The sequence below is a fragment of the Aspergillus stella-maris genome, assembly GCF_047715825.1.
Source record: "Aspergillus stella-maris strain CBS 113639 unplaced genomic scaffold BDV14scaffold_97, whole genome shotgun sequence".
Taxonomy (NCBI): Eukaryota; Fungi; Ascomycota; class Eurotiomycetes; order Eurotiales; family Aspergillaceae; genus Aspergillus; species Aspergillus stella-maris.
The window spans coordinates 30771-54167 of NW_027396891.1; the positions used below are offsets into that span (position 1 = coordinate 30771).

General features: G+C 51.1%; 12 protein-coding genes across 12 annotated transcripts; 6 read left to right on the forward strand and 6 right to left on the reverse strand.

Moving 5' to 3' along the window:
* Positions 1 to 32: 32 nt before the first annotated feature.
* On the forward strand, positions 33 to 1880 carry BDV14DRAFT_212235 (MFS transporter; the record flags this gene model as incomplete). Its single annotated transcript, XM_073776269.1, has 5 exons — positions 33 to 145; positions 201 to 263; positions 319 to 433; positions 481 to 798; positions 857 to 1880. The coding sequence occupies 5 exons, from the start codon at positions 33 to 35 to the stop codon at positions 1712 to 1714; spliced, it is 1467 nt and encodes a 488-aa protein (XP_073622600.1). The 3' UTR covers positions 1715 to 1880.
* A 1518-nt stretch (positions 1881 to 3398) lies between these two features.
* BDV14DRAFT_193590 (uncharacterized protein) lies at positions 3399 to 4533 on the reverse strand (the record flags this gene model as incomplete). Its single annotated transcript, XM_073771802.1, has 2 exons — positions 3399 to 3469; positions 3528 to 4533. 2 exons carry the CDS (start codon positions 4531 to 4533, stop codon positions 3399 to 3401), a joined length of 1077 nt encoding a protein of 358 aa, XP_073622601.1.
* A 1133-nt stretch (positions 4534 to 5666) lies between these two features.
* On the reverse strand, positions 5667 to 6826 carry BDV14DRAFT_184250 (uncharacterized protein). The gene has a single exon (XM_073770478.1). It carries the CDS (start codon positions 6655 to 6657, stop codon positions 5935 to 5937), a length of 723 nt encoding a protein of 240 aa, XP_073622602.1. The 5' UTR covers positions 6658 to 6826; the 3' UTR covers positions 5667 to 5934.
* A 782-nt stretch (positions 6827 to 7608) lies between these two features.
* BDV14DRAFT_212237 (isopenicillin N synthase family dioxygenase) lies at positions 7609 to 8815 on the forward strand (the record flags this gene model as incomplete). The annotated part of the gene is made up of 3 exons (XM_073776270.1): positions 7609 to 7941; positions 8033 to 8471; positions 8586 to 8815. The coding sequence occupies 3 exons, from the start codon at positions 7609 to 7611 to the stop codon at positions 8813 to 8815; spliced, it is 1002 nt and encodes a 333-aa protein (XP_073622603.1).
* Positions 8816 to 9120: 305 nt separating this feature from the next.
* Positions 9121 to 10034, forward strand: BDV14DRAFT_184252 (putative prefoldin subunit 1). Its single transcript, XM_073770479.1, has 3 exons — positions 9121 to 9359; positions 9437 to 9603; positions 9766 to 10034. Exons 1-3 carry the CDS (start codon positions 9330 to 9332, stop codon positions 9929 to 9931), a joined length of 363 nt encoding a protein of 120 aa, XP_073622604.1. The 5' UTR covers positions 9121 to 9329; the 3' UTR covers positions 9932 to 10034.
* Positions 10015 to 10427, reverse strand: BDV14DRAFT_184253 (uncharacterized protein). The gene has a single exon (XM_073770480.1). The coding sequence runs from the start codon at positions 10413 to 10415 to the stop codon at positions 10218 to 10220; it is 198 nt and encodes a 65-aa protein (XP_073622605.1). The 5' UTR covers positions 10416 to 10427; the 3' UTR covers positions 10015 to 10217.
* Positions 10428 to 12295: 1868 nt separating this feature from the next.
* Positions 12296 to 14192, forward strand: BDV14DRAFT_160051 (uncharacterized protein). Its single transcript, XM_073766743.1, has 3 exons — positions 12296 to 13501; positions 13529 to 13648; positions 13705 to 14192. The coding sequence occupies exons 1-3, from the start codon at positions 12389 to 12391 to the stop codon at positions 13978 to 13980; spliced, it is 1509 nt and encodes a 502-aa protein (XP_073622606.1). The 5' UTR covers positions 12296 to 12388; the 3' UTR covers positions 13981 to 14192.
* Positions 14193 to 14367: 175 nt separating this feature from the next.
* BDV14DRAFT_160041 (putative mitochondrial carrier protein) lies at positions 14368 to 15683 on the reverse strand. Its single transcript, XM_073766742.1, has 2 exons — positions 15404 to 15683; positions 14368 to 15339 (listed from the first exon to the last, which is right to left on the reverse strand). Exons 1-2 carry the CDS (start codon positions 15465 to 15467, stop codon positions 14405 to 14407), a joined length of 999 nt encoding a protein of 332 aa, XP_073622607.1. The 5' UTR covers positions 15468 to 15683; the 3' UTR covers positions 14368 to 14404.
* A 177-nt stretch (positions 15684 to 15860) lies between these two features.
* Positions 15861 to 17529, forward strand: BDV14DRAFT_184262 (ceramidase). Its single transcript, XM_073770481.1, has 4 exons — positions 15861 to 16246; positions 16307 to 16493; positions 16558 to 17074; positions 17138 to 17529. Exons 1-4 carry the CDS (start codon positions 16160 to 16162, stop codon positions 17310 to 17312), a joined length of 966 nt encoding a protein of 321 aa, XP_073622608.1. The 5' UTR covers positions 15861 to 16159; the 3' UTR covers positions 17313 to 17529.
* BDV14DRAFT_160084 (putative toxin biosynthesis protein) lies at positions 17333 to 19371 on the reverse strand. The gene is made up of 4 exons (XM_073766744.1): positions 18902 to 19371; positions 18697 to 18835; positions 18521 to 18629; positions 17333 to 18461 (listed from the first exon to the last, which is right to left on the reverse strand). The coding sequence occupies exons 1-4, from the start codon at positions 19097 to 19099 to the stop codon at positions 17588 to 17590; spliced, it is 1320 nt and encodes a 439-aa protein (XP_073622609.1). The 5' UTR covers positions 19100 to 19371; the 3' UTR covers positions 17333 to 17587.
* A 29-nt stretch (positions 19372 to 19400) lies between these two features.
* BDV14DRAFT_184265 (BRCT domain-containing protein) lies at positions 19401 to 22858 on the forward strand. Its single transcript, XM_073770482.1, has 6 exons — positions 19401 to 19757; positions 19818 to 20257; positions 20315 to 21686; positions 21735 to 22370; positions 22417 to 22666; positions 22715 to 22858. The coding sequence occupies exons 1-5, from the start codon at positions 19665 to 19667 to the stop codon at positions 22471 to 22473; spliced, it is 2598 nt and encodes an 865-aa protein (XP_073622610.1). The 5' UTR covers positions 19401 to 19664; the 3' UTR covers positions 22474 to 22666; positions 22715 to 22858.
* Positions 22554 to 23195, reverse strand: BDV14DRAFT_193598 (ESCRT-II subunit protein VPS25; the record flags this gene model as incomplete). Its single annotated transcript, XM_073771803.1, has 2 exons — positions 22554 to 22666; positions 22715 to 23195. 2 exons carry the CDS (start codon positions 23193 to 23195, stop codon positions 22554 to 22556), a joined length of 594 nt encoding a protein of 197 aa, XP_073622611.1.
* Between the last annotated feature and the right edge of the window lie 202 nt (positions 23196 to 23397).

Consider the following 23397-nt stretch of genomic DNA (forward strand, 5'->3'; position numbering starts at 1 on the left):
AAGTCTACGAGTGGTTCATTAAGACTTCCACAATGGCAACCGAGAAGCAGGAAACCCCGGGCATGAAAAGAGAAGTATATCCAGTCACAGATTTCGAACAAGGCATTGTAGGATGGGATAGCCAGGATGACCCATTGAACCCAAGGTATGTTCAAACTTCCCAGCCCCCTGCATATGCACATGATCTCACTCGGTTTCAGAAAGTATGCCCCTGTGCGAAAATGGTTTCTCTTGTCGCTTGTTAGCATCATTACGTTTATAAGGTAAGTTTCCCACATTATATAGACATTCGAAACAAGTAACTGACTATGTTGAAAGCCCCTTCGCTTCGTCTGTCTTCGCACCCGGGGCAGCAGATGCTGACCTTGACTTCGGCAATACATCATCCGTCCTTACTACCCTGGAGGTGACAGCTTACCTGTTCGGGTACGGCGTACGTACACTTCTCCATTATCAAAAGTACATATCTAACCCATGCAGTTCGGCCCCTTATTCCTTTCGCCATTGAGTGAGGCACACGGACGAAGAATCATCCTTAATATTTCCACCACATTCTTCGTATTGTTCCAGATCGGATGTGCTCTTGCTCCAAACCTTGACTCCCTGATTGTCTTTCGACTCTTGACCGGAATTGGCGGCTCCGCTTGCTTGACTATCGGTGGTGGAGTCGTAGCCGACTTGTTCGAAGCTGAGGAACGGGGTCTGGCTATGTCTATTTTTGCTGGTGGGCCTGTGCTTGCTCCTATACTTGGGCCTGTTTGTGGTGGTTTTATTACTCAGGATCTAGGCTGGAGATGGGTTAGTTGATCCCGTGTTTGACGCATGTTTACGATCATGCTAACTGGATATGTTACAGATTTTCTGGATTCTGGCCATTGCCGGGGGCGTATTCACTGCCTTTGTTGCAATCTTCAACCGCGAGACGAACCCAACCGTCCTCCTACGACGCAAAACAGTCAGACTAAGGAACGAGCTCAACCGCCCCGAACTGCACAGCTGCTACGAAAAAGACACGTCAACCGAAAACATGGGCGTCATTCACCTCATACTCAACCTCCTAACCCCCATCCGCCTCCTAGTCCGCTCCCCAATCACCCTAATCATCGCAGTCTACATCGCAACCGTCTACGGCTGCCTATACCTCCTCTTCACAACAATTACAACAGTCTTCCAAAACATCTACGGCTGGAGCGTCGCAATAAGCGGCCTCGCCTACCTCGGTCTCGGATTCGGCGCCTTAGCCAGCCAGGTCCTGTTCGGAATCGTCAGCGATAGGATCATCCGCCGACAAAAAGCCCGCAATAACGGCGTGTTCAAACCTGAAATGCGGCTGCCCATCTCCGTATTCTTTGCAATTTTCGTGCCGATATCATTCTTCTGGTATGGATGGTCCGTGCAAGCACATACACACTGGATCGTGCCCATAATCGGCCTCTTCCCATTTTCATTCGGTATGATGGGTATATTGGCGACATTACAAACATACGTCATTGACTGTTATCCGCGGTACGCCGCGTCCGGGGTTGCAGCGATCACTGTTACAAGGTCATTGTTTGGGGCGTTATTGCCGCTTGCTGGACCATATATGTACCGGGCTCTTGGGTATGGATGGGGAAACTCGTTGCTGGGGTTTGTGACGCTAGCTATGATACCGATTCCGCTGTTGCTTACTTGGGTCGGGGCTTCGTTGAGGGAGAGGGGGACCTTTGTGTGAGATTAGTTGTATTTGTGGATGTGTGGTCATCTTGCTCATTCCAATCCCTGTGTCCTGTCATGCTGAGGGGGTTCCAGGATCAAATGTATAAACAGTGAGGAGCGGCGTGGAGAGAAATACCATAGATCTCTCTGTGTCCCGATAGGGGGACCTCGAGGTCGAGTTATGGATGATTACCTAAAGTCACCAGGTCCAGTGGTCAGTCGCTCTTTCCCTACAGGTTGAGAGTATATCAATCACTATTTCGGAAGCAGCGATGGGACCTGCACCTGCCTGACATACCCTGTCGGAGGAAGTAGCAACCCACGTCGGGTACCGTCCTTACGAGGCTCTATTTCGAGGACATTGTTGGGGAAGGTACGATGCACCGGGTTGAGACTTTCCTGCCTCAGTCTCTCAAGTACAGTGGACGGAACGATTCGGGTGGCAGTCTAGGTAATAGATGAAAGATACCGCGAGACGTAATCTATGAGCCTAATCACACCCTAACGAGAAGAATGAATCCGATTATAGTAGCACCAAGCCAAATAGCCAATGTAGTCTTTTGCAAACACTCAAGATTTACCTAGACATCACGTCAACGACCAAATCACTTTACATATCTAGCAGTTGGGGGAGCCTCTGCGAGATATTCGCCCCCGTTAGGTCCAGAGTAGAACAAGAGTGTATTTTTCGGTATTCAAGACACAAATGACCAGGGGCCTCATCATCGCTTACCCAACTCTCTCCTTGGCTGTTTATACATCGTAAGCGATGGTGTCGAGTCTCTCACGTAGAGTACTGACGATTCACTGGATCAGGAATACGATATAATGGTCAAGAGGCCTCTACTGCTTTTCAGGTCCTCCGAAGAGAGCATATGGTGGGCGTCGAACATGGAACTATTCACACATTGCTCCCTATATAATATTAGCATATTGGTTGAGACTGCGTCGCAGATTCCAGCCTTCACTGGTATTATTCAAACACATTGTTGCTTGCCATTAGATACCTTAGAAAACCAGCAGGAAAAATGAGGTCCCAAGTAAACGCAATTTTTTGGCAGTAGAGGCTAGAGGAACAGAAAGGGAGGGGAAAGAAATCAGCTCAATGATCGGTCAAAGCCGACGGGGAAGGGAATCTGGAAGTGGAGGCGATGAAAACAGGGCGCAGCCGCAATTTCTGACAAGGAAAAGGGGGGGGCCATTTTTGGAGGGTGAGATGAGCGGGTACGAGGACGAGTGCATGGGGTGGGTGCAGAATATGGGAGGGGAGGTCAAAGAAGAAGAGGAAGTTGGGAGGGATGAAGGTCGGAACAGCGAGGACGGGTCTTATATACTCGGAGGAGCTGGCGGGCGGTGATGACAGTACGGCGTATCGGGCGGCTATCCCCAAAACGGCAAAACTAACCACAAGAGGGAATTCACAGGTCCTCGCTTTACAGCAACAAAATATTGAACATGATATTCACATTTTCGTCAATTCGGTATTTACATCATATAAACATATCAAACATAAATCACATCAAAGTCATTGCTCGTCATAGTACAGGTGTTTATTTTCAACAAAACGTGAGAAAATGCCGAGGTCGAGGCAGTCAGATACACCAATCACTCGGTTTCGGAAATGTTATAGAAAAGGCGTTCATTATACTTCGGAATCGTTCGGAGATCTCGTGGGTTCGTGTGGTCATTTCGTCGCTCCTTCATTCGTTATGCCCGAGACCTGGATCGTCCAGATCGTCTACTTCGTCTGGTCCGTCGGTCTGAGCTTTCGCTGGCTAGAAAACCGTTAGCGGGGCTATTTCGACTTAAAAGGACGTGGAGGAACTTACTTGTGCTGGTGTAATAGCTATAGTAGCTTGGGTATGTGTAGCTGCTGCTCTTTTCGTCGTCGTGGTCCTTCTTCCTCCTCAATCCGAGGCAAAGCGCAATCGCACCGAGGACAATTCCAATCGTCGCGAAACTGCTCCATCGAGACTTCTTTTCACCTTCGTGGCCACCTGATGGTCGACTGCCGAACCAAGTGCGGCCCGCAGGCCGATGTGAATGGTGCGAGTACCGGTCTTCCACGTATGTCTCCTCTCGTCTCCTCTTTCTGCCACAGCCCAGGCATGCAAGAATGGTGTTCAAGAGACCACGAGCGCACAGGCAAAGACAGAGGAGGAACAGCAGGAATACACCGGCAAGTGTACCAACAACAATACCGGCAATCGCACCGCCGCTCAAGCCGCCGTCATCGTCAGGAGCATCGACCCCAAGCGCTGGCGATCCGTCGGTGGTGACAGGCGTCTCGAAAGCCTCGGTGGCTGTCGCAGTCTCGGTCACGGTGCTTGAGTCTGTCGGTCGTACCGGCGGCGTTGCAGTATCCGTAGCCCAGACCGAGGTGGTCGCGGCCAAAACACACTGTTTGTTGTCGTTGCAGACATCCGAAGCGCTGCAGCAATCGCTTCCACACTCGCTCTCACCGAGATCAGTCCGGCAAGTCCCAGAGCCTCCAGTTGACGTCGGGCTTGCAATCCAGCTACTCCAGACAGAGGTCTTTGTCTGGACGTCGACGTCGGTCACGAGCCAGGTGCTGCTGTAGTATTCCCACTGTCCGCTTCCGCTTCCACTGTCTGAACTGCTGCCCGACGACGAACAAACTGCCTGGTTGTTATCGTTCGTAATACATGTTTCGCCAGAGGCACAGCAAAGCTGGCTGTAATAACCACAGGGGTTGTCGCAAGATCGTTCCTCGAGCGAGCCCTCAACCGGGGTCGGCCCTAACGGAGTCGCATCGGCTCGGCCCAGTAGTGCCAGAATCGAGATCGCAGACTGTAGTAAACGAGACGAATGCATTGCTGAGTGACAGTAGTTGAAGAATGTTCAAGCGAAGCGATCGGAATGGCAGCGCTCCAACTCAGGAATGCTCTGGCAGCCGCAAACCGATGGCTGCAGAACCCCGGCACTTGTACTTGAGTCACCTGCAGAGTTGTAGAAGCCCGCCGTAGTACTATATCGAAGCGAACGGCACCTTCCCACGACAAACAGATGGAATTCGAATAGAACGATAGAAAAAGCGAAGAACCCAGAGAAATACGAAGAAAACCAGACCAAAAGAGGAGAGAAAAGAGAGAGACAGACCGGAATGCAAGATTGGGAGGGGAACATCGGAGCTGGGCTGGCGTGCCCGTGGCCGCGGCCTTTTTCCCAGCCTCCTCGCATGCAAGAGTCAGTATACTAGGTGGAAAAGCCCAACCACCGCATTTTCGCACCTGCGAAACAACCAATCGATCTGGCGGAATCGACGATCATACCGTCACTTGAGGTGAAGAAGTTTCTAATTTCGTTAATTGAAGAGGTTGGTTGCTGGACCCTAATTTTAGTTTCGTATCTGAGTTTCGATACTGCGATGCTTGTGCCCCTCTTGCAGTCTCGAGGTTCGAGTGACACTCCAAACTGAAGGCCCTCCCCGCATCTGCGCAGTGGGAGTAATTGCAATAATATCGGCTGTTATTACTTGCAAGTCGCCCAGGCAAAGACCAGAGTCAGCGCGCCCAGATCGTACTACCTCAATTCAATCAATCAGGCCGTAAGCCCCGCGCACGAGGCCCCGTTATCTCAGGCTGCGTCAGACAATCTCTCATCTCAGACAATTCGAGCATTACATACACTGCCAGTGCAGAACTTTCATACTATTTCCCCAATCGGTCAATCAAATCCGCTGTACATCCCGCGAAATACGTACATATTCTAGTACAGCCTGCCTACCAACTAGAAGCCTCACTTTATCAGGTACTGAAGTCTGATTCAGGCTGGCTGGCTAATCAGGCATCGGGCGCTCTCCACTGGTCTTTTAGGCTTTCGGTCTTACTGGTCGGGCAAGATGGAGACTGCAGGGACAGCATATCAGGCCCGCTCTTTGTTCTGCACGGTTTGGGTTGGCGAGTAAGCGGTGTACATGGCTTAACTCTGAGTCAGGAATTGTCGGTGGATGGTCTTGGTGGTGTGGTTGTGAGGTGTCTTTTGGTGCCTTCTCTTGCCTTCAGGTAGGTCGTTTTGAGATGGTTGTAGAGAGTTGACTCAATTCATTAATGCAAAGCTAAACGTACAGCGCCGAGTTGATAAGACATCACTCATGTAGTTCCATATATCCATAAATCAATCATATACAGGTTCCGAATCTCATAATGCAGTATTTCCATCGTCCAGTCGTATCGCATACCCAAGAGCAGGTCCTGTTTTCCAGCTCAGCCCAGATCAGATAAAAAATCCAGCAATACCAATAACAACCCCGAAAACCAGGTCCTGGAGACTCGACGTCCGTCTCACACTTGCACCATCTTGACCACCCTCATAATTTCCACAGTCACTCAGGCTCAGTCCGTGACAAGCGGACTGGCTCAGACTCGAGCACGTCTCCCTTGCACTCGCCGCACCACCACTCTGCGTAAAGTCCGCTCCTCCGCCTGTAACCGTAACACCCCACCCACCAAAGTATGTGACGCACGATGTATAATCGTCTTCACACCGATCGTAGTAAGAAGAGCACTGGTCTGCGTCGGAGAAGGACGTAGGCGCAACCACGAATGGGTACGCCCCGTCAAGCGTTGACCCGGTTACCGACGCTCCGTCGTCACTTGTAGCCGTCGCAGTCCCGAAGTTCCCTGATGTTGAGCCCGCGCCGATTGTGCCTGTGCAGGTTGCCCCTGTCGGGCAACACGCTATGTGGTTCGCTTCGTCGCTCGTACATGTCGACCCTGATCGGCAGCAGATTTCGGGGTGGTCTAGGTCGCCGCAGGTATTGTAGCCGCTGGGACAGTCTCCGTCTCGCTTTCGGAGGAGTTGCAAGGCATCGAACGCTCTTCTGTTTGAATCGGGACTTGCTGTGACGGGTGAGTCGAAAGGAATGCCTTCGAGTTCTGTTGACAGAGCCCTCGTGGCCAGGAGAAATGTGGCTGCGATCCACCCGGAGATGTGCATTTTGGAGGGCAACGATTCTCGGTATGCCGTCTGGTGGAGGGAGGTCAATTAACGATTGATGAAGACAATAATCTTTGTAGAAGGTAAAAATAAATTTAGAGATTTGGCCGGCTCCGATCGCTCAGGGTCTGCCGTTGGGTAGCGATGACGATGCGGCAGTGGGATGGGGTCTTGTCTTCGGATTGGGGTGGCTGGGCCATCAACAGACTACTTGAAGCGGCTAAGCTGGGCCCGGCCCATTCCACGCCCGCCAAGTCCCACTTTTCCTGTTTTGGGGCTGGTGCAGTGCCGCCCTAACTTTCTTTTCTACAGAGTATTGCAGGCCCGTCTTCTCCTCATTACGAGTGTCGATGAATGAAATGATATACATCAAACATGCAAAGCAGATAAACGAGGCTCAAAATTGCTGCCTAGGCATCAATTAAGTTTGCTACTCTCATACTTGTCTCACGGCATGGTCGCCTACGCAACCTTCTACGCCTCGTTAACCTCGGCCGCAATCTCTGTGTCACTGTCACATCTATGTAAATTGTGCGATTGGCGGTACGATATCACTGATCAAGGGAAACTTCAATCGTCATCGGACAATAGGTAGATGCTAGGTAGAATTCCCATGATGCGGGGATAATGGTTCGATCTCCGGAGGTAAAAAGTGCGGAGGCGTACCAACCTAAGTAGGGATGGAGAGCTTCTGCGGGACTATGCTTTACTCCTGGATCCAAATTGACAATCATCATTCCCCATGGGCCGTTGAAATTATTACTACGGTCGCCATATCATGAAATGCTAAGATTAAGACCAGGGATATACAGGTTATGACTGCTCAAGGTTGCGGGGTATATGACCGTTAGATCTCAACCTGACATTCTGGCAACCTAACATCTTGACAACCGTTCACTTCAAATCGCTGTTGAATCGTTTAAGATACAAGAGACTTTGCTGGCATTAACCATGGAACTTCCTGTCGTTGACTTCTCATCGTGGTATACCCCTCAAGACGAAAGTGCTCGGCAGCGCGTGGCTCAAGAGCTTGTCGACGCCTGTCAGCGAGTCGGCTTCGTGCGCATCATCAATCACTCCATACCTGAAACGACTCTCGATGAGACATTCGGATGGGTGAAGAAGCTCTTCGCGCTTCCAGAAGAAGAGAAAATGAAAGCGCCTCATCCGGAAGGCTGGGAGCTTCATCGCGGATACTCATGGCCTGGTCTTGAAAAAGTGATGCAGCTTACCAACCCAAACGATGATGAGAGAAAGAAGTTGAGGGAAGTGCCCGACGTGAAGGTATGTCTCACAATAAGTGTCTTGCGTCTATGGACGAGATGGGGTTGAGTCCTGCCGTTCCACCCATGGCAAACCACTCACACTATGATAGGAAGTCTACGACATCGGCAGCGAAAACGACAAAGGCCAACCAAACCAATGGCTCCCCGAGTCTACTATTCCAGAATTCCGAGCCTTTATGACAAGCTTCTACAATGACTGTGACCGCGTCGGAAAGGACATTCTTCGAGCCCTAGCTGTAGGGCTGGACCTTGAAGACGTCGACTATCTAGCAGGCAAACACTCAGGAGACTCCAATCAACTCCGACTACTCCACTACCTAGCAGTTCCTGCGGAAGATCTAGAAGAAGAGCGCGTTATGCGCTGCGCTGCCCATTCGGACTGGAGCTCCATCACCCTGCTCTTCCAGGACGATTGCGGCGGGCTAGAGGTGGAGGATATCTCGCGACTAGGGACATTTGTACCGGCTCTGCCAGTGAAGAACAGCATTATAATGAATGTAGGCGACTTGCTGATGAGGTGGAGTAATGGTATGTCTGCTTAAGCTTGGTTTGCATGCAGCATGGGTCTTGATTCTTATCGGACACGGCCATCGTGAGGTAACTTGATTGACTCGCTGACCGGTGCTACCTATACTCATATAGACCGACTCCGCTCTACAACCCACCGCGTAGGTCTACCGGAATTCTCAGACCGATTTGAGGGTCCGACTCGGATGACCCGCGAACGGTTCTCCATTCCCTACTTCATGTCTCCGGACGATGACACGCTTATCGAGTGTATCCCCTCTTGCACTGGCGAGGGAGAACCGGCCAAGTACGAGCCTATTACTCGCTGGGATTATCACAAAATGAGGATGGCTACTATGTATTGATCGTCCATCGGCTTGGTTTCTCTGTTTGTTAGGGGGATAGCAGTTGAAGTATATATTTTGAACATCGTAGCATTAATCAAAAATGCACACCTTTGGTGATTTGAAATCACAAGAAAAATTATAGATTACTTAGTATCTACCCTTAATAGATATTTATTAAATTGGAAATAGAACCATCCAAAAAATCACCGGTACCCAGCCCTAAGCATTGCCGGCGTCCCTTATGCATATGCCTCAGGCACCAAAAACGCGGAGTCGGCGTCGGCGACCGCAGCTCTTATCGATTTGCTCGACGCAACTTTCATTCTGAACAACTTTACAAGCTTCAATCGCGAACGAACTCCCCTCTTTCCTCTCGCCTGATCGGACCAAGATCATAATACCGCTTTGAAGCTCGTCTATATACCTCACCTACAAAAGCCACGAACTCAATTCCTCCCAAGAACCAAGAACACCTCAAACGAACCTCGCCGCAACCCCTCCTCCTTCACAACCAACCAATACAGCCGCCAAAATGTCCATCCCCAATGAAGCCCTGCAGAAAGTACGCCCAGCCCGCTTTCACCCTCTTACCCTACGCAAAACCAAAAACTAATACCCACTTCTTTTCTTGAAATGCAGCTCCTCTCCGAAATCGAATCCCGCGTCATATCCTCGCAGCAACAAATTCAAGTAACAAAGGCCCAAATGACGAGCAAAAACCGCGATATCCGGATGCTCGAGCTCACGGGTAAAGAGCTGGGTACTTTGCCTGACGAGACGAGGGTTTATGAGGGTGTTGGGAAGATGTGAGTTTCCCCTCTACTCTCTTTTTTGCTTTTCTTGAGAACTGGGGATACAGTGCTCGGGCAATGATCTGGACGGGGGAGTAGACGGGGCTTGAACTAGAATATGGTGTTGTTATACATTTTGGAGATTGGAAGGGTGCTAATTGGTTTTGTTGCTTGTAGGTTTGTTGCGGTGCCTAGAGCGACTGTTGACAAGCGGATAACGACCGAGAGCGGGGAGTTGAAGGGAGATATTGAGAAATTGGAGAAGAGGATGAATTATCTGGAGATGACGTATAAGAACAGTCGGGAGAATCTGGAGGCGATATTGAAGTCTGGACGGGCTTAATCATAACTGTTACCTTTACATTAATTATTCACTATCCTATTCTATGGAAACTACCTATTAATGGTACAGGTACTGAATCGTGATGGTACACATGAGTTCTTCCAGATTCCAGCTGTCGTTCGAAATTGTTGAGGCCTTCCGGAGGATATATCGCTCAGCTGATGTAGTTATAGTATGGTCGGGTTACCTCGTTTACGGTGTTCGCAGACATAAGAGCAGATCCATCGTACGCGCGCCAAGACGTGTTACTTTGGAACCACAGTCGATATATAAAAAGTCATAGCGATCAAAGAGTTCTCGCAATATCCCGGAGGTCGTCCCATCCAATCACTAGATCACCATCCAATCCAACAGGGTCACGGTCCATGAGAGCCTCGAAGTGGAGGAGCAGAGGACCCCCGATTAGCCCAGTCGAAGTAAGCGTCCTTCTTTGCGCACAAAACGGCCGCTGCACATGGGCTGGCTGGCGATCGCGGGGGCACATTGGCGGGTTTATCAGTATCGCGCGCGCCATATATGGGCGTCTGAGTTGCCATTGTTCGATCAACATGGTGTGGTTTCTAGCGTTGATGGTGTGAATTAGGACCATGCGAACGTCAGCCCTTGTCACTGCGAACCAACGCTTTGCATTCGCTTGGAGCTCGGGAAGTTGTTCGTTGGTCCCCGTCAATATGACGAGGGTTGGCTCGAGGTCTTCCGGGCTTCGCGACTGACGCGATTGCGGTATGAAGCAGTCGTTGCCGTATTTGATATGAGCGTCGACGGTGTCAAAGCTCGATAAGCCAGGCGTGATCTCTTTGGTCCATGCGAACTCGTCGCTTCTTTGAGAGTCCAGGCACTGTGTCAGACCCATGGAAATTACGGCCTTGATGTCGTGTTTTAGTTGGGCGAGGTTGTCAGGATTGGGAGGTCGCTGGCCCGAAGGCGAATTGACAGCAGGATTCATGTTGCGATGAAATGATAAGAAGATGGAGAGGGTATAGAAGCTCGATAAGAGAATGTCTTATATAGAAGAGAAGCTGAAAAGGCAGCACGTAGTCTAACAACACAGGGCAAATTGCATGGCTGTGAGTATTTCTAGAAGTAGATTCGTCGCAGCCAATGAGACAGCTCCAAGAATAGGTATTAGGTAGACGAGCTGCTTGTAGAAGACCTGGGTCCTACTAGAAGATCATTAGGAAACTGAAGCTCGATTGAAGGGCAAAATAGTAACAATCGAAGGTTGCGGTTCATTTGAAGCTCCGGGGCCATTTGGTGCTGTTGCCGTTTGTGCATATCCAGATCGCAGCCGCTCCTGCCATTGCAGACCAGTTGAAGATCGGACTACTACGGAATTAAGATACAGCCTGATAAGAATCTCAGTCCCGAAACTCAATCTGAAGTGGCGGATTGTCAGGACCAAATGGAGTGTCTGGTTGATTGCAAGATTCTGACAGCCATGCGGTACTCCACAGAGCCGTCAGCCCTAGCTGTACCTCGTCTACCCAAAGACAGACAGACAAAGAGTTGGGCACTACTGGAGGAACGTTAAACACAGCCCGGTACCTAAAACGAGACTCCACATCAGACCGGCGATTCAAGCATTTGTGCACAACAAATAGCACGGAGTCGGATGTCAGTAGTCTTCCTCGGTTCTCTTATGAGAAGGGGAAGCAAACTGGCTTGATTAAGGCTGAGCCGCTGAGGTCAGTGGGTCTGGAAACGGCGAATAGCCCTGCTTCTCCTGCATGGAGATATTAATATCTCGCCCTGCTAAGAGGCCCGCATGGTTGTTGGAGGAGGTGCAATCGGCGGAGTGGGCGGTCGGAACGTGATGGAATCATGAGGAGAGAGAGCCATGGCTGCCCTGTGCTCAACCCTGGATGCGCACGGGATTAACCGCCAATTCCCTGGTTAAGAATAGAATCAATGAACTACAGAGTATGTAGGTAGAGAGATCAACATAAAGAATGTTTCATCTACCGCCAGCAACAATTTGAATGGCGAACAACGAGTGTGGCAGAGAGACTAGAGTAGTGGCAGCCAGCAGACAGACAACGCTCATGGCGGCGTCATTGACGCAGATGATCAGCCGCCCAATGAGACCAACCTGCAGCGACCCAATGATGCCGCATCCCCCACTCTGCCTGTCTGTACTCTGCTGCCAGCTGAGCCGCCATACAGAGGGGCTGCTGCTTTTCTTTGCCCTCCTCCCTTCTTCTCCTCGTTCTCTTCTTCTCTCTTCTGCTCGCCTATTCTCATCATCCTCGTTTCAGCCCTCCCCTCCTTCATCTATTCGGTTGGTGCCTGGCTGCTCGGCTTACTACCCCTCGTTCTACTTTCAGCCCCCACCACTCGTGATAGTCTTCGCCATAGCCGCCTGCTTCTTCTTACTTTGCATTAGCCTTCGTGTTCCTGCGATAAATTTATCCTTATTCCCCGAGCCTTATTATATATCAAGAGCCTCCTTTCGCAAAGATGCCCAGACATCGCCGTCTTTCCATCACCGACTCTGAAACCGACTATTCGGAATCTGACATCTCCATGATGGAGTACCCTCGCAGACACAGGAGACGCTCCATCTCTCGTACTCGCCACACCCCATCCTACAGCAATGCCTATCTGAGCCCCAACACCATGCATGAGGATGTTCGCATCCACCGTTCAGCATCTACTGGTGCCCGTCGCAGCCGATCAGAGCGTGATCGCCAGATTGACAGATCGCACGATCGCCAGACTGACCGTGAACGTGATCGCGTGCAGCCCACCGCCGTCATCGTCGACATCAAGAACGACTCGCGAAATACCAGCTCCAACAAGAACCGCAAGCAGCACCGCGAACAGTCTTCCAACCGTGTGGAAGACAACACATACCTGGATCCCTACGAGTCAGAGGATGAGACTATGTTGCGCCGTAACTCACGCCGGCGCCCTCGCGCCAGTACCAGTGTCTCTCGGTCTCGGGACGTATCACCTCTACACCATCCGGCCCGGGATTATGACCTTGTGATCGACCAGCGCATGCTCGAGAGCAACGATAAGCGCCAGGACTTTGAACTCTTCCGCCAGCAGCAGGAGATTGACCGACTTGAGCGAAAGCTCGCCCGCCAACGCAACCCCGAACAAGAGATCCGTCTCATCAAGGAGGAAGAAGAACGTTACGAGGACGACATCAGCGACAGGCTACGGCGGCTCCAGAAATACGAGGAGTCCGAGCGCCTAGAGGAAGAAAAGACCAGGGCCGAGCGACGCTACAAGCTTCAAAAGCTGGAGGCCGAGCAGCAGGCGGCCCACGAGAGAGATGAGATGAAACGTAAGATGCACCATGAGAAGCTCGTGGAGCTTCAGCGCCAGCTCGATGAAGAGGCCGAGCGTGAGCGTGTTAAGAAGGAAATCCGCGATCAGGAAGCTAGAGAGGCTCTTGAACTCCAGCAGAAGAAGATGAAGGAGGCTCAGATGAAGGCCCAAGCTATCGAGGAATGGAAGCTTGCTGAAGAGCGACGGAGGATTGCCGAGCGAGAAGCAGAGGAGAGAGCGGAGAAGGAATTCCGTGAGCGCCTGAAGGAGAAGTACGGCTTGACCGAAGAGGAAGTTCAGAAGTTCATCAAGGAAGAGAAGAAGGAGAAGGAGAAGGAGAAGGAGAAGGAGAAGGGGGAGAAGAAGGAGAAGAAAGAAGAAAAGAAGGAAAAGGAGGACAAGAAGGATGAAGAGGAACAGCGCAAAGCTACTTGGATCAAGGTATGTACCCTTACCAATCTCTATAATTGGCTTGGTCTGACAACTTCAACTCTTAGGTCCACCGCAAGCACCTCCTCCCTGATACACTCATCGCCTACCAGCTCCCTTGGGCCTGGGATGACGTCGACGGCAACTACATCATCATCAAGACCTGGATCAGCGAGGAACTCCAAGACGAGCTGTTTGCGCACTCCCGCCGACTTCGCGATGGCAAGCTCGTTACGCAGACAACAAGCAGCCTAACTGAACTCCGTGTCAACGACCGCAACAAGGATAAGATGTACTTGGTGCGCAAGAAAAGCCCAAGCCGGCGGTCTTGGATCTTCACCTGATCTGAACATATATATTGAGTTGGAAAATTGGGGCATTGCGACGTCTCTTTACGATTGTTATCAGGTGTTTTTGTGTCTTTTTTGTTTGATTGGCTTTCATGCTCTCGACTCTGATTCGTCTACCTATATCCCGTCAGCTTTTGATCTTTCTTGGATTTACTATGATCTCCTGTCTTTGCTTCTTCTCTGTCGCTCCTTTGGTGCCGATAGTCTCTGTTTGCTTTTCCTTGTTCGCCATGAGTTGTGATTTTGCTATTTATGCCATACACGATACAGCCACGAATGAAATGATCTATGATGTTCCGAATCAAACCAGAACCAGAACCAGACCCATACCAAACCTGACCTAGATCACCCATTCCCAGATCTGACTCCCAAATATAGCACCCTCAAATATATTATACATCTGTCCAGACCAAAAAGATCAAATCCCAGCACCGGCCCTCTCACTCTTCGCCCACCTTGTCTCAGCCCTCAGAATCAACTCCTCATACACCGTCCACGCAAGCGCGGAACTCAATGCCTTCCGCCCAATCCGTAACCCCAACCCACCGAATAGACTCCGCACACCGTCTTCGTGAATCATCAAGCGCACAGCACGCATCATATTCCCGTATTTACCCGGCATAAGCTGGAGCCGGGTTTTGACGGCGTCAAAGGGGTTCGTTATGGCTGTTGCGATACCGGCTGCTAGACCGCCTGAGAGGAAATTTATTGAAGAGGATGATGTTGTTTTTGTTTCTGGCGATGTTGATGTTGCTGTTGTGGCGGAAGCAAGATACCGCTTTAACTGCTCGTAGAAAAGAACGTAGAGTCCTGCGTAGGGTGCATCGCGAGCAGCCGTTGCGCCGAAACCTGCGAAGAGGCCGCGCACGCCTTCTGTGCGGACTATGTCCCGGCCTGCGGTCACAAGACTGCGATAGGCGTAGTAATCTGACTCGTAGCGGACTTTGAGAACAGTCACGGGCATCATGACGAAGCCTGCGGCGACCCGCGCCGCGGCTCCGGTGGCTAAGTTTGCGGTGTTGGAGAGTTTGGGAAGGGCGGATGACGATGATATTGTCGAGGCAGAGGATGCGAGGATGGCGGGTGGAGTTGCGAGGCTCTGCCGGAGGGTATTTAATGATGTGAAATATAGGGCTGAGCCGAAGCCTGTGCGGAGGGCGGAGGGGAGGGTTCCGCGCCAGAGATTGCGGACTGGATTTGGAGAGGAGAGAATTGTTTTGACAGTTGAGAGGAGGGAGGCATGGTGACCGGATTGCTGGACGCGGGTTTTGAGGAGATCGGCTGGTTGGAGGAGGATGGAGGATGTGAGGCCTGAGAGGAGACCGGCTCCGAAGTGGAAGGTTGTTTTGGAGGCTGCAATTGTCAGTCGATTAGTATCTTGACAATTGAGCAGTTGAGCAGTTGAAGCAATGCGCACATTTTGATACCGTCCTCACCGGAGGAGCTGCGTATGTACCGGTAGCACTGGCATTGTTTGACATGTCTCCAGTTCTTGCGGGAAAAGTCCCCGGCTATCACGAGTCACCGTCGGACAAGGGCGTGGTATTCGTGACTGGATGTTGGACCGTTATTCAGCACGGCAACGTCGGTAGAGACCTCGACCGCATGAGGTCCAATAGGGAAGTTTGGAATGAAGCTGAATGCAGAGTATTACGGTGAGATAAGAGAGTCCGTGTTTTTTTCAAGCGGTGATGAAGTCATCCGCGGCCTTGCGGAGTGGGTCCTGATTGGCGGTCGCCCTGTGGTTCTCGTCAGACATCGGTATCCGTACCGTAATATTTCCCCGCACTGTGCAGCGTCAACTGAAGAGCAAACCCAATGAGCTGCGCTTGATTATGCTTGGATTGAGCTAATGCCTGACCAGTGCCGGAGTAGTCTGACTATACACCTCGCCAGACTACAGTAAGCGACGACTCCAGCTACAACTCACGCGGAATGTTGATGTTCCTGTTCGGAAGCAGCGGAGAACCCCCCCGCAGCCAATCGGCAGGCCGACAGACGTCACAGCCTACAATGGTTCCTGCTGATTCGGGTCATTCATTCTTAAGGCTGTTGCCTCCTCTGCTGCTGGCTTTCGCCAGGTACTCATCTCTCCGATCTACCATCCTACTACTCCTGTCTTTGCGGAGAGAGGCACCGTCAGTTTCCCGCGGAGTTTGCGTCTCCGTCTAAGATGCCTCTGCTTCCGTCCATTCCGTATCCGCCTTCTAGGGATGGGTATTGGCACCCCGTCACCTCAACCTTGAATTGGTGCGAAGAGGTGGGCTGCTGCACTTGGGAGAGTTGGCCCGTGTACTGAGACTGACCGTCATACATGTAGGACTACTATGCAACCATCTATTCCGCCGAGATCGTGAACACCTTGACGAACCTGTTGTTTATGTACCTGGGAGTGAGAGGCATTCAGAGTTGTCGGCGCAATGGACACGATTCGATTTTCCAAGTCGCATACTATGGCTATCTTGTTGTTGGAACCGGAAGCTTCCTCTTCCACTCGACCCTAAAGTGTACGTGATCCCTGTTCCATGTTTAAGATGCTGAGGTCTGTAAGCCTGACTGGTTCGCTGTCAGACCCTATGCAACTAGTCGACGAACTTTCTATGATCTACACCACGTGCCTTATGTGCTACGCTTCCTTCTCCTACTCGAGGTCCAATAGCTACCGAATCTTCCTCGGTGTCTTCCTTACCTCACTATCGATCTTCATCACCCTATACTACCACTACCTCCAGAGCCCGGTATTCCACCAGAATGTATACGCTCTTTTAACGGCTGTCGTGCTTATCCGGAGCATGTATATTATGGAGGTCGAACTTCGCCCGACGTGGCGACATTCAACAGAGGAGGATAGACTTACGCGGGAGAAGCAGGGCCTTCCTGTTCCATCAAAAGAGAGACAACATTACGAGAATGTTCGTGACTTGAAGATACTGAAGACAATGTGGTTCATGGTTGGATTTGGACTGAGTGTTTTCCTGGGAGGCTTCGGTATCTGGAACCTTGACAACCATTTTTGTGGTACCATACGACAGTGGCGTCGACAAGTCGGTCTTCCTTGGGGTATCCTGCTTGAAGGCCATGGCTGGTGGTGAGTCAATCTTTATCTCAAAATTTTTCACCATCCTCACATATTAATGTGGTTTCATTTCAGGCATGTCATGACCGGTACTGGCGCATACCTCTATATCGTTTGGGGCATCTGGTTGCGACACTGCCTGAACAAGCGACAGGAAGAATATAATTTGTGGTGGCCTCGTATTTGGAACATCCCCGAGGTCGTGCGAACAGCAGAGGCGACTAATGGAGTCACAAAGAAGGTGCTCTGAGATTACCTACGTTTTGCTGGCGAAGAATTTCAACCCCGACAGCGGAGGAGTTATATTATTATTGGCATGGCGTTGGAGCATTGGATACCTCACACCCATCTCTTGATGGCTAGGCCCGCTTGGATGACCTGCGTGTGATTTGGCTAGATGTCTCATAGAACAGACTGAACGACGTAAACCCTATAGAAACAATACCCAATGAATATTCTTATGTATGATCGTGCTCAATAATTCTCTGGATTGATAATATGTAGTGTCATGGGATCTATAAACTCTCATAACTTCGACTTGGAGTCATCCTTCTTCGGCCGCACTGGAGCCGGAACATGTGCCTTCCACCGGGAATCAATAGTCATCTTTTCAAGCTTCGACTTGCGATCCCACTGGTTTCGGAACAATTTCTCTTCTTCCCTCCACCGCTGCAGTTCCGGACCGAGCCACCTACTAGCTTCCTCAGCACATCGGACAGGCGCTTCCTGGGCAACGAGATGTCCGTTGTCCTTCAGTATAACGTTGCTGACACGACCAGCAACTGCACCGCCGTTACCGCCCAGTCCTGTGCCGGTGTGTGCTAGCTTATCTGCTATCATATTCGGCGGCGACATATCTGATTGCCCACCGAAGACATATAGCACGCTTGGACGGAGGTGCGGGAGTTGCGTGAATATCCGGTATGGCTCGGGTCGGTAGAAGGGCCATGAGCCAATGTGGTCGGGGTCGAGATCAGGATGCGTTGCTTTGTTTACGGGGACGGCGAAGCCTGGTGGTCCGTCGTAATTTGGTCGGGAGAAAGTGAAGACTTCTTGGTGAAGGGTTGTTTTTAGGGTCACGGGGGTTTCGGTGCTGTTGGGTTCTTTCGAAGTTGGGTGGATTGCTGTGGGGAGGTCACGGAGACCGTAATGGATCCAGCGATCGAGGACGCGGGGATCCCAGGCTTGGTAGAAAGGATTCTTCTTGTAGGACTCGGCGGCGGCCTTTCGGGACGGCCATTTATCACGTCTGTAGGTGGACAGTTGGGTTGTTTTGGCGATGACCATCTTCTGCTTCCCTAGGTCAATCGCGTCCAGTTGTGTAGTTTGTCGCTGGACAACAGGGTCAAGGAGAACGAGACTGTGAAGGAGGCGCGGATGCATACTGGCGAGTTGGACGCTGAGCAAGACTCAATTAGCATTATTGATATGGATAGTAGGTCAGATGTGGTAACGAACAGATGTGCCCCGCCAAAGCTGTGCCCGATCCCGACGATAGGACGCGGCATTTCTTTGCGCTTTACATTGACGAGGTTGAGGAGGTCGCGGGGATGATCAAACCAGCTAGCTATTTGGGCACATGGTCAGTCCTTCGATCCTATATAGATAATGCAGGTGCCGAGGTTGTCACTCACGGTCATTTCCTAGTAGGTCTTCGTTGACCACGCTGCTCTCCCCTTGATGCGCAACGTCTGCCATCCAGATGCTTCGAATGCGGAACCCATTTTCTATAGACCGAGCATGCAATTCTTCCCAAAGAGGTTCGTAAAGCTCCTGTACAACCGTTAGCCGGGGAAATGCTCGAAGATCGCGGGCACTTTGTTTGTGGATCGCTTATACCTTCGGAAAGCCATTTGCATGCGCCGCGAGTATGGTGACATCCCCGGGCTGGGGTTGAGGGTTGTCCAAGGGAATGTACTGCTTCACAGCCAAGTTCAAGACATCCTCCTGTTCGTTTGCTGTAGCGCCAGGATATTCGCGAATATGCTGACAGGGGACTGTATGCTCGACGATGCGAAAAGGACCGGATGGAGGCATGGTGTATAAAAGTCCGAGGTGAAGATGCAAGGTTGTAAAGTTAGAACCCCATTACTTAAAAGGAACGGGGTTGACCCGCAGCCCCGGGGTATCGGGAGCATCCGAGGGGGTCTGTTGCCGACGCTGGGCGCTTCTCTCAACTTGAGCCGAGGCTCCCCAGACTAGCCGATCAAAAGCCAGCAGAGGATTGTGGCATTGGATTTCACCGCATATTGCATAATTGAGCTTGGACCAAGCATTGAGGAGAAAGAAATGAAAGCAGATTCGGAACACAAGCAGGCTGTTGTGCCGCATGGTTGAGCCATGAGTCTGTTGTGTCATTTGAGGAAGGCGCATCGCACGTGACCTGGTGTCGGCGGGCGCGTATGAGCGCGTCGCATCGGAGTCCGGAGGCAACACTTTCGATCTCTTGATTTTTGCAGGCGCGACCCTCGACATCACTTCATCGTTCATGATCGCGGGACTTTTTGAGTTTTCTAGAACACTCACTTTTTCCCTTACAGAATCTTCATAGCTCCGACTATCCCATCCGACAAGTCGATCTGATTGCAGGTGTTTTCCCGCCATGGGAGAACGCGCAGGAGCCCCTCAGCTGTTTGATCAGTTGAAGGTGTGCATGGTTTGTTCTAATGACCTGAGCCAAGATACTGCATATCAGGTAAGAGAAATTACTGCTGCGAAGCTTGGTATGGCATCTAACTAATTTATCTCAACTTAGCTCGCATCTACTGTGGAAGAAAATGGCGGCGAATCCGTTATATATCAGGCCCCCGCCGAATGCCCCGATCTGGCGCAATTCAATTATCTCATGTCAGCTACCATCGACTTCCCCGGATTCGACGCTGCAAATGATGCCTTGATCCCTGTCGTCAAGCCGCAGTGGATACAGGCGTCGCTTTCAAAAGGAAAACTCGCCAACGTGCGCCAGTACAGCCCCGACCCCAGGCTCTTCCTGAACGATGTTACGGTCACTTGTGGTGATATTCCAGAGGGTGACAAAGATGCCATCGTTGGGGGAGTTCTGGCCAAAGGTGGAAACTACAATTCTAAGCTTACGGCACAGTGTACTCACTTGGTGGATTTGTCTGCCGATTCCGACAAGGCTCGCATCGTTAAGAACCGAAAGCTTGACAACATCAAAATTGTTCTTCCTCATTGGTAAATTTCAGTCTTGGATCAGAGTCACTTGAAGACCAACTGACACAATCTTTCTAGGTTCGATGATTGCCTGAAGCTCGGAAAACGCATCGATGAACGCCCGTACACGCTTCCGGACCCCGAGATCCTTCGCTCAACCCTTGACGTCCCAATTCGACAACCTGATAGGAATCACGATATTGTCGGAGCATCGACGCCAGAACCTACTACACTACCCACCCCCATCATGTCTCCTACGAAGTCCAAGCTGAATGTGTTCCATGGAAAGGTTATCATGCTCTCTTCTGACTTGAAGATTGGCTCGCATCTGCAGGAGACTATCTCAACACTTGTCAAGGAAGGAGGGGGTAAAATGACCTCTGAAGTCTCGAAAGCGACTACACTCATCTGCCGCTATAGGGACGGTTTCGCCTACCGCGTGGCTTCGAGGCTGAACAAGGATGTGGGAAATCTGGCCTGGCTCTACCATCTGATGACATACAACACATGGACATCTCCTTATCGTCGTCTACTCCACTATCCGGTCCCGCATGCCCCTATCCCAGGTTTTGAGAAACTCAAAATCAGCTTGTCTAACTACGTCGGTGAAGCGCGATCCTATCTCGAAAACCTGATCGTGGCTACGGGGGCAGAGCCTACCAAGACCCTCAGGCAGGACAACACACATCTAGTGACTGCCCACGACAATAGCGAAAAGGTCAGCGCGGCCAAGGAGTGGGGATTGCATGTTGTCAATCATCTGTGGCTAGAGGAATGCTACGCGAAGTGGACAAAGCTTCCGGAGTCAAACCCCCGATACACCCATTTCCCTAGAAGAACAAATCTAGGTGAAGTCGTTGGTCAAACGCGCTTGGACAGGTCTTCGCTCGAGAGTATGTTCTTCGCATCGGAAGAATCACCATCCGCTAGAAAAGCGATGGGAAAAAGGGACCACAATATTACGTCTAAGAAGGCTCTCAGCTCGGGAGATATGGATGAGAACATGGTCTCCGACACGACGAACGCTACTCCGAGAGTTGGAAAGTCAGAGAAGGCACACAGTAAGGGTTTGCAGACACCTGCCCGCGCTCGTCTTTCAGTGGATGGGAAAGAGAACGATACCCCATCATCTACGAGCAGCCGCAAGTCGAAAGACGCAGCTACAGCCAAGCTTCACGAAATTGCACCTGATATTGCGCTCTACGAAAAGGAGATGAAGCGTGTCGGTGGTGTCATTTATGGTGGTCGCAGGAAGAATGACGAAGATCGAGTAGAGCTGAATACTAGCAAGAAGCGGTCGTCAATGGAGGCCCAAGATGAGAGCGACGATGAAAATGACGCGGAACCGAAAAGGCAGAAGAGGGCCAAGCTTCCTCCTATCGTTATACATCTTCTCATCACTGGTTATAAGAAGTGGGTGGGCAATTTGAAGAAGGAAGATACCGACAAGGTATGTTATGTAAGAGTCTGCTATATACAAAATGCTGACACAAATTAGCGCCAACTTCGAGAGCTGGGAATCATGGTTGTCCAAGACGCGCGCAAGTGTTCTCATCTTGCTGCCCCATCTGTCCTGCGAACGCCCAAATTCGTCAATGCGCTTGCGTATGGTCCGGTTATTGTCCGGGTGGACTTTATCGAGCAGTGCTTGAAGAAAAATGAGCTCCTTGACACGGATAATTTCCCCCTTAACGACAAAGAAGCTGAGAAGAAATACGACTTCTCACTAAAGCAGTCGAAAGCCAATGCGAAGACGAACAGAAACCGCCTTCTCCAAGGGTACCAGATCTACTGCGTTGAGACCATCCGCGGAGGATTCGATGCTTTCAAGTCGATCATTGATACAAATGGAGGAGAATGCAACCTTTTCCGAGGTCGCGTTGCACACCAAGTACAGCGTGAGGAGAGCGAGGATGACAGCGACGAGGAGAAGCAGTCAAGCCGAAAGGAGATATATCTGCTCAGTAGCGCGGCCCCCGAGCATCAGAAACTATGGCCCCGATTCCGACAGCTGGTTCAAAACTCGAACAAGACCCCGCGTATTGTTCGAGTGGATTGGCTGCTTGACATGGCCATGTCCCAGGAGCTGCGTGCTGCTGAGGATTATGAGCTCAACGAGGAGATGACAGAGCAGCCTGAAGAGTAAGTTGGCGATTTGAAAGCGGTTGATGCTTCACTTACGATACCTGCATACGATCATGGCGTGTCTTGTCTGGAGTTTTGCGTATATCCCATAACGTTTGCAGAATATTTGGCGATTTTGTAGCAATTGAATGCCTAGCAATGGAATGCAAAGGTCGATTGGCTCGATTGGGCTTTAGAAGAATTTGACACCTTCTTGTCCTTCACCACCGAATACTTGTGCTTTACCCTGCTTGACGAGAACGTTCAGCGACCTCATCATGACTCCGGGATCCATCCCATGCCATTCTGTTCAGTCAGCATTGGCTCACAAGTACACCTTCCAGAAAAACATACCCTGCGAAATAGTCGCCTCCCCCTCTAACAACTCATAAAGCGTCAGAACGACATTCTTCTGCCCCGTATTCTCAACCCACTCCGCCAAAAGCGCCGCCCACTCCTCTGGCCTCCTCCACCAAATCCAAACCACCGTCTTCGCCAACCCATCAACCCACTCCGCCCTCCTCCCACCACCACCATCCTCATCCCCCCTACTCATCCAATCCAGCACAGTCCGCGCATCAGCCAGCGCAAGCTGCTTCTTGAGCTCGGCGTTCCGGAACAGCGGGCCGTCGATCGCATCGACCAGCGACAGTTTGAAGAGGCGATGGTGTCTGCACCAGGATCGGATGAGGGACGACCAGTGCTGGAACTGGCTGTGGCGGATTGTGGTGTTTGGCTGGAGGCTGAAGAAGGGGGGGTAGGCGTAGAGGGTTGGGAAGCGGAAGGGGGTGGACGGGTCGGTGCCTGGTGGGGGGTGGGTTGTTGTCGTTGCCATGCTTGCCATGATGAAGAGGGTTAAGTAGAGAAAAGAGATGTAACGAGAGAAATAAAGAGAAAGAAAAGGAGAGATAAAGGAAGAACAGAGTGCGGCCGTGTCTATCTGTATGGTTGTATGAGGAAGAAACTGAAGGTAGGATGCGATGCGGCACGATGCGGGGAAGTCAAGGCAGCTCCGCTCCGCCAAAGGGACGTCCGCC

Bases quoted from the DNA above. Each gene is read 5' to 3' on its own strand.
- BDV14DRAFT_160051 (XM_073766743.1), top strand. From the start codon at position 12,389: ATGCCCAGACATCGCCGTCTTTCCATCACCGACTCTGAAACCGACTAT. The intron at 13,502-13,528 runs GTTCAGAAGTTC...AAGGAAGAGAAG, and splicing joins ACGGCTTGACCGAAGAGGAA to AAGGAGAAGGAGAAGGAGAA. The intron at 13,649-13,704 runs GTATGTACCCTT...TTCAACTCTTAG, and splicing joins GCAAAGCTACTTGGATCAAG to GTCCACCGCAAGCACCTCCT.
- BDV14DRAFT_184253 (XM_073770480.1), bottom strand. From the start codon at position 10,415: ATGTGCCCCCGCGATCGCCAGCCAGCCCATGTGCAGCGGCCGTTTTGT.
- BDV14DRAFT_184252 (XM_073770479.1), top strand. From the start codon at position 9,330: ATGTCCATCCCCAATGAAGCCCTGCAGAAA. The intron at 9,360-9,436 runs GTACGCCCAGCC...CTTGAAATGCAG, and splicing joins CCAATGAAGCCCTGCAGAAA to CTCCTCTCCGAAATCGAATC. The intron at 9,604-9,765 runs GTGAGTTTCCCC...TGTTGCTTGTAG, and splicing joins TATGAGGGTGTTGGGAAGAT to GTTTGTTGCGGTGCCTAGAG.
- BDV14DRAFT_184265 (XM_073770482.1), top strand. From the start codon at position 19,665: ATGGGAGAACGCGCAGGAGCCCCTCAGCTGTTTGATCAGTTGAAGGTG. The intron at 19,758-19,817 runs GTAAGAGAAATT...ATCTCAACTTAG, and splicing joins GCCAAGATACTGCATATCAG to CTCGCATCTACTGTGGAAGA. The intron at 20,258-20,314 runs GTAAATTTCAGT...CAATCTTTCTAG, and splicing joins AAAATTGTTCTTCCTCATTG to GTTCGATGATTGCCTGAAGC.
- BDV14DRAFT_160084 (XM_073766744.1), bottom strand. From the start codon at position 19,099: ATGCCTCCATCCGGTCCTTTTCGCATCGTCGAGCATACAGTCCCCTGT. The intron at 18,836-18,901 runs GTATAAGCGATC...ACGGTTGTACAG, and splicing joins ATGCAAATGGCTTTCCGAAG to GAGCTTTACGAACCTCTTTG. The intron at 18,462-18,520 runs GTTCGTTACCAC...AGTCTTGCTCAG, and splicing joins AGCTTTGGCGGGGCACATCT to CGTCCAACTCGCCAGTATGC.
- BDV14DRAFT_184250 (XM_073770478.1), bottom strand. From the start codon at position 6,657: ATGCACATCTCCGGGTGGATCGCAGCCACATTTCTCCTGGCCACGAGG.
- BDV14DRAFT_184262 (XM_073770481.1), top strand. From the start codon at position 16,160: ATGCCTCTGCTTCCGTCCATTCCGTATCCGCCTTCTAGGGATGGGTAT. The intron at 16,247-16,306 runs GTGGGCTGCTGC...TCATACATGTAG, and splicing joins CCTTGAATTGGTGCGAAGAG to GACTACTATGCAACCATCTA. The intron at 16,494-16,557 runs GTACGTGATCCC...GTTCGCTGTCAG, and splicing joins CTTCCACTCGACCCTAAAGT to ACCCTATGCAACTAGTCGAC.
- BDV14DRAFT_160041 (XM_073766742.1), bottom strand. From the start codon at position 15,467: ATGTCAAACAATGCCAGTGCTACCGGTACATACGCAGCTCCTCCGGTG. The intron at 15,340-15,403 runs GTGCGCATTGCT...TGACAATTGCAG, and splicing joins GGTGAGGACGGTATCAAAAT to CCTCCAAAACAACCTTCCAC.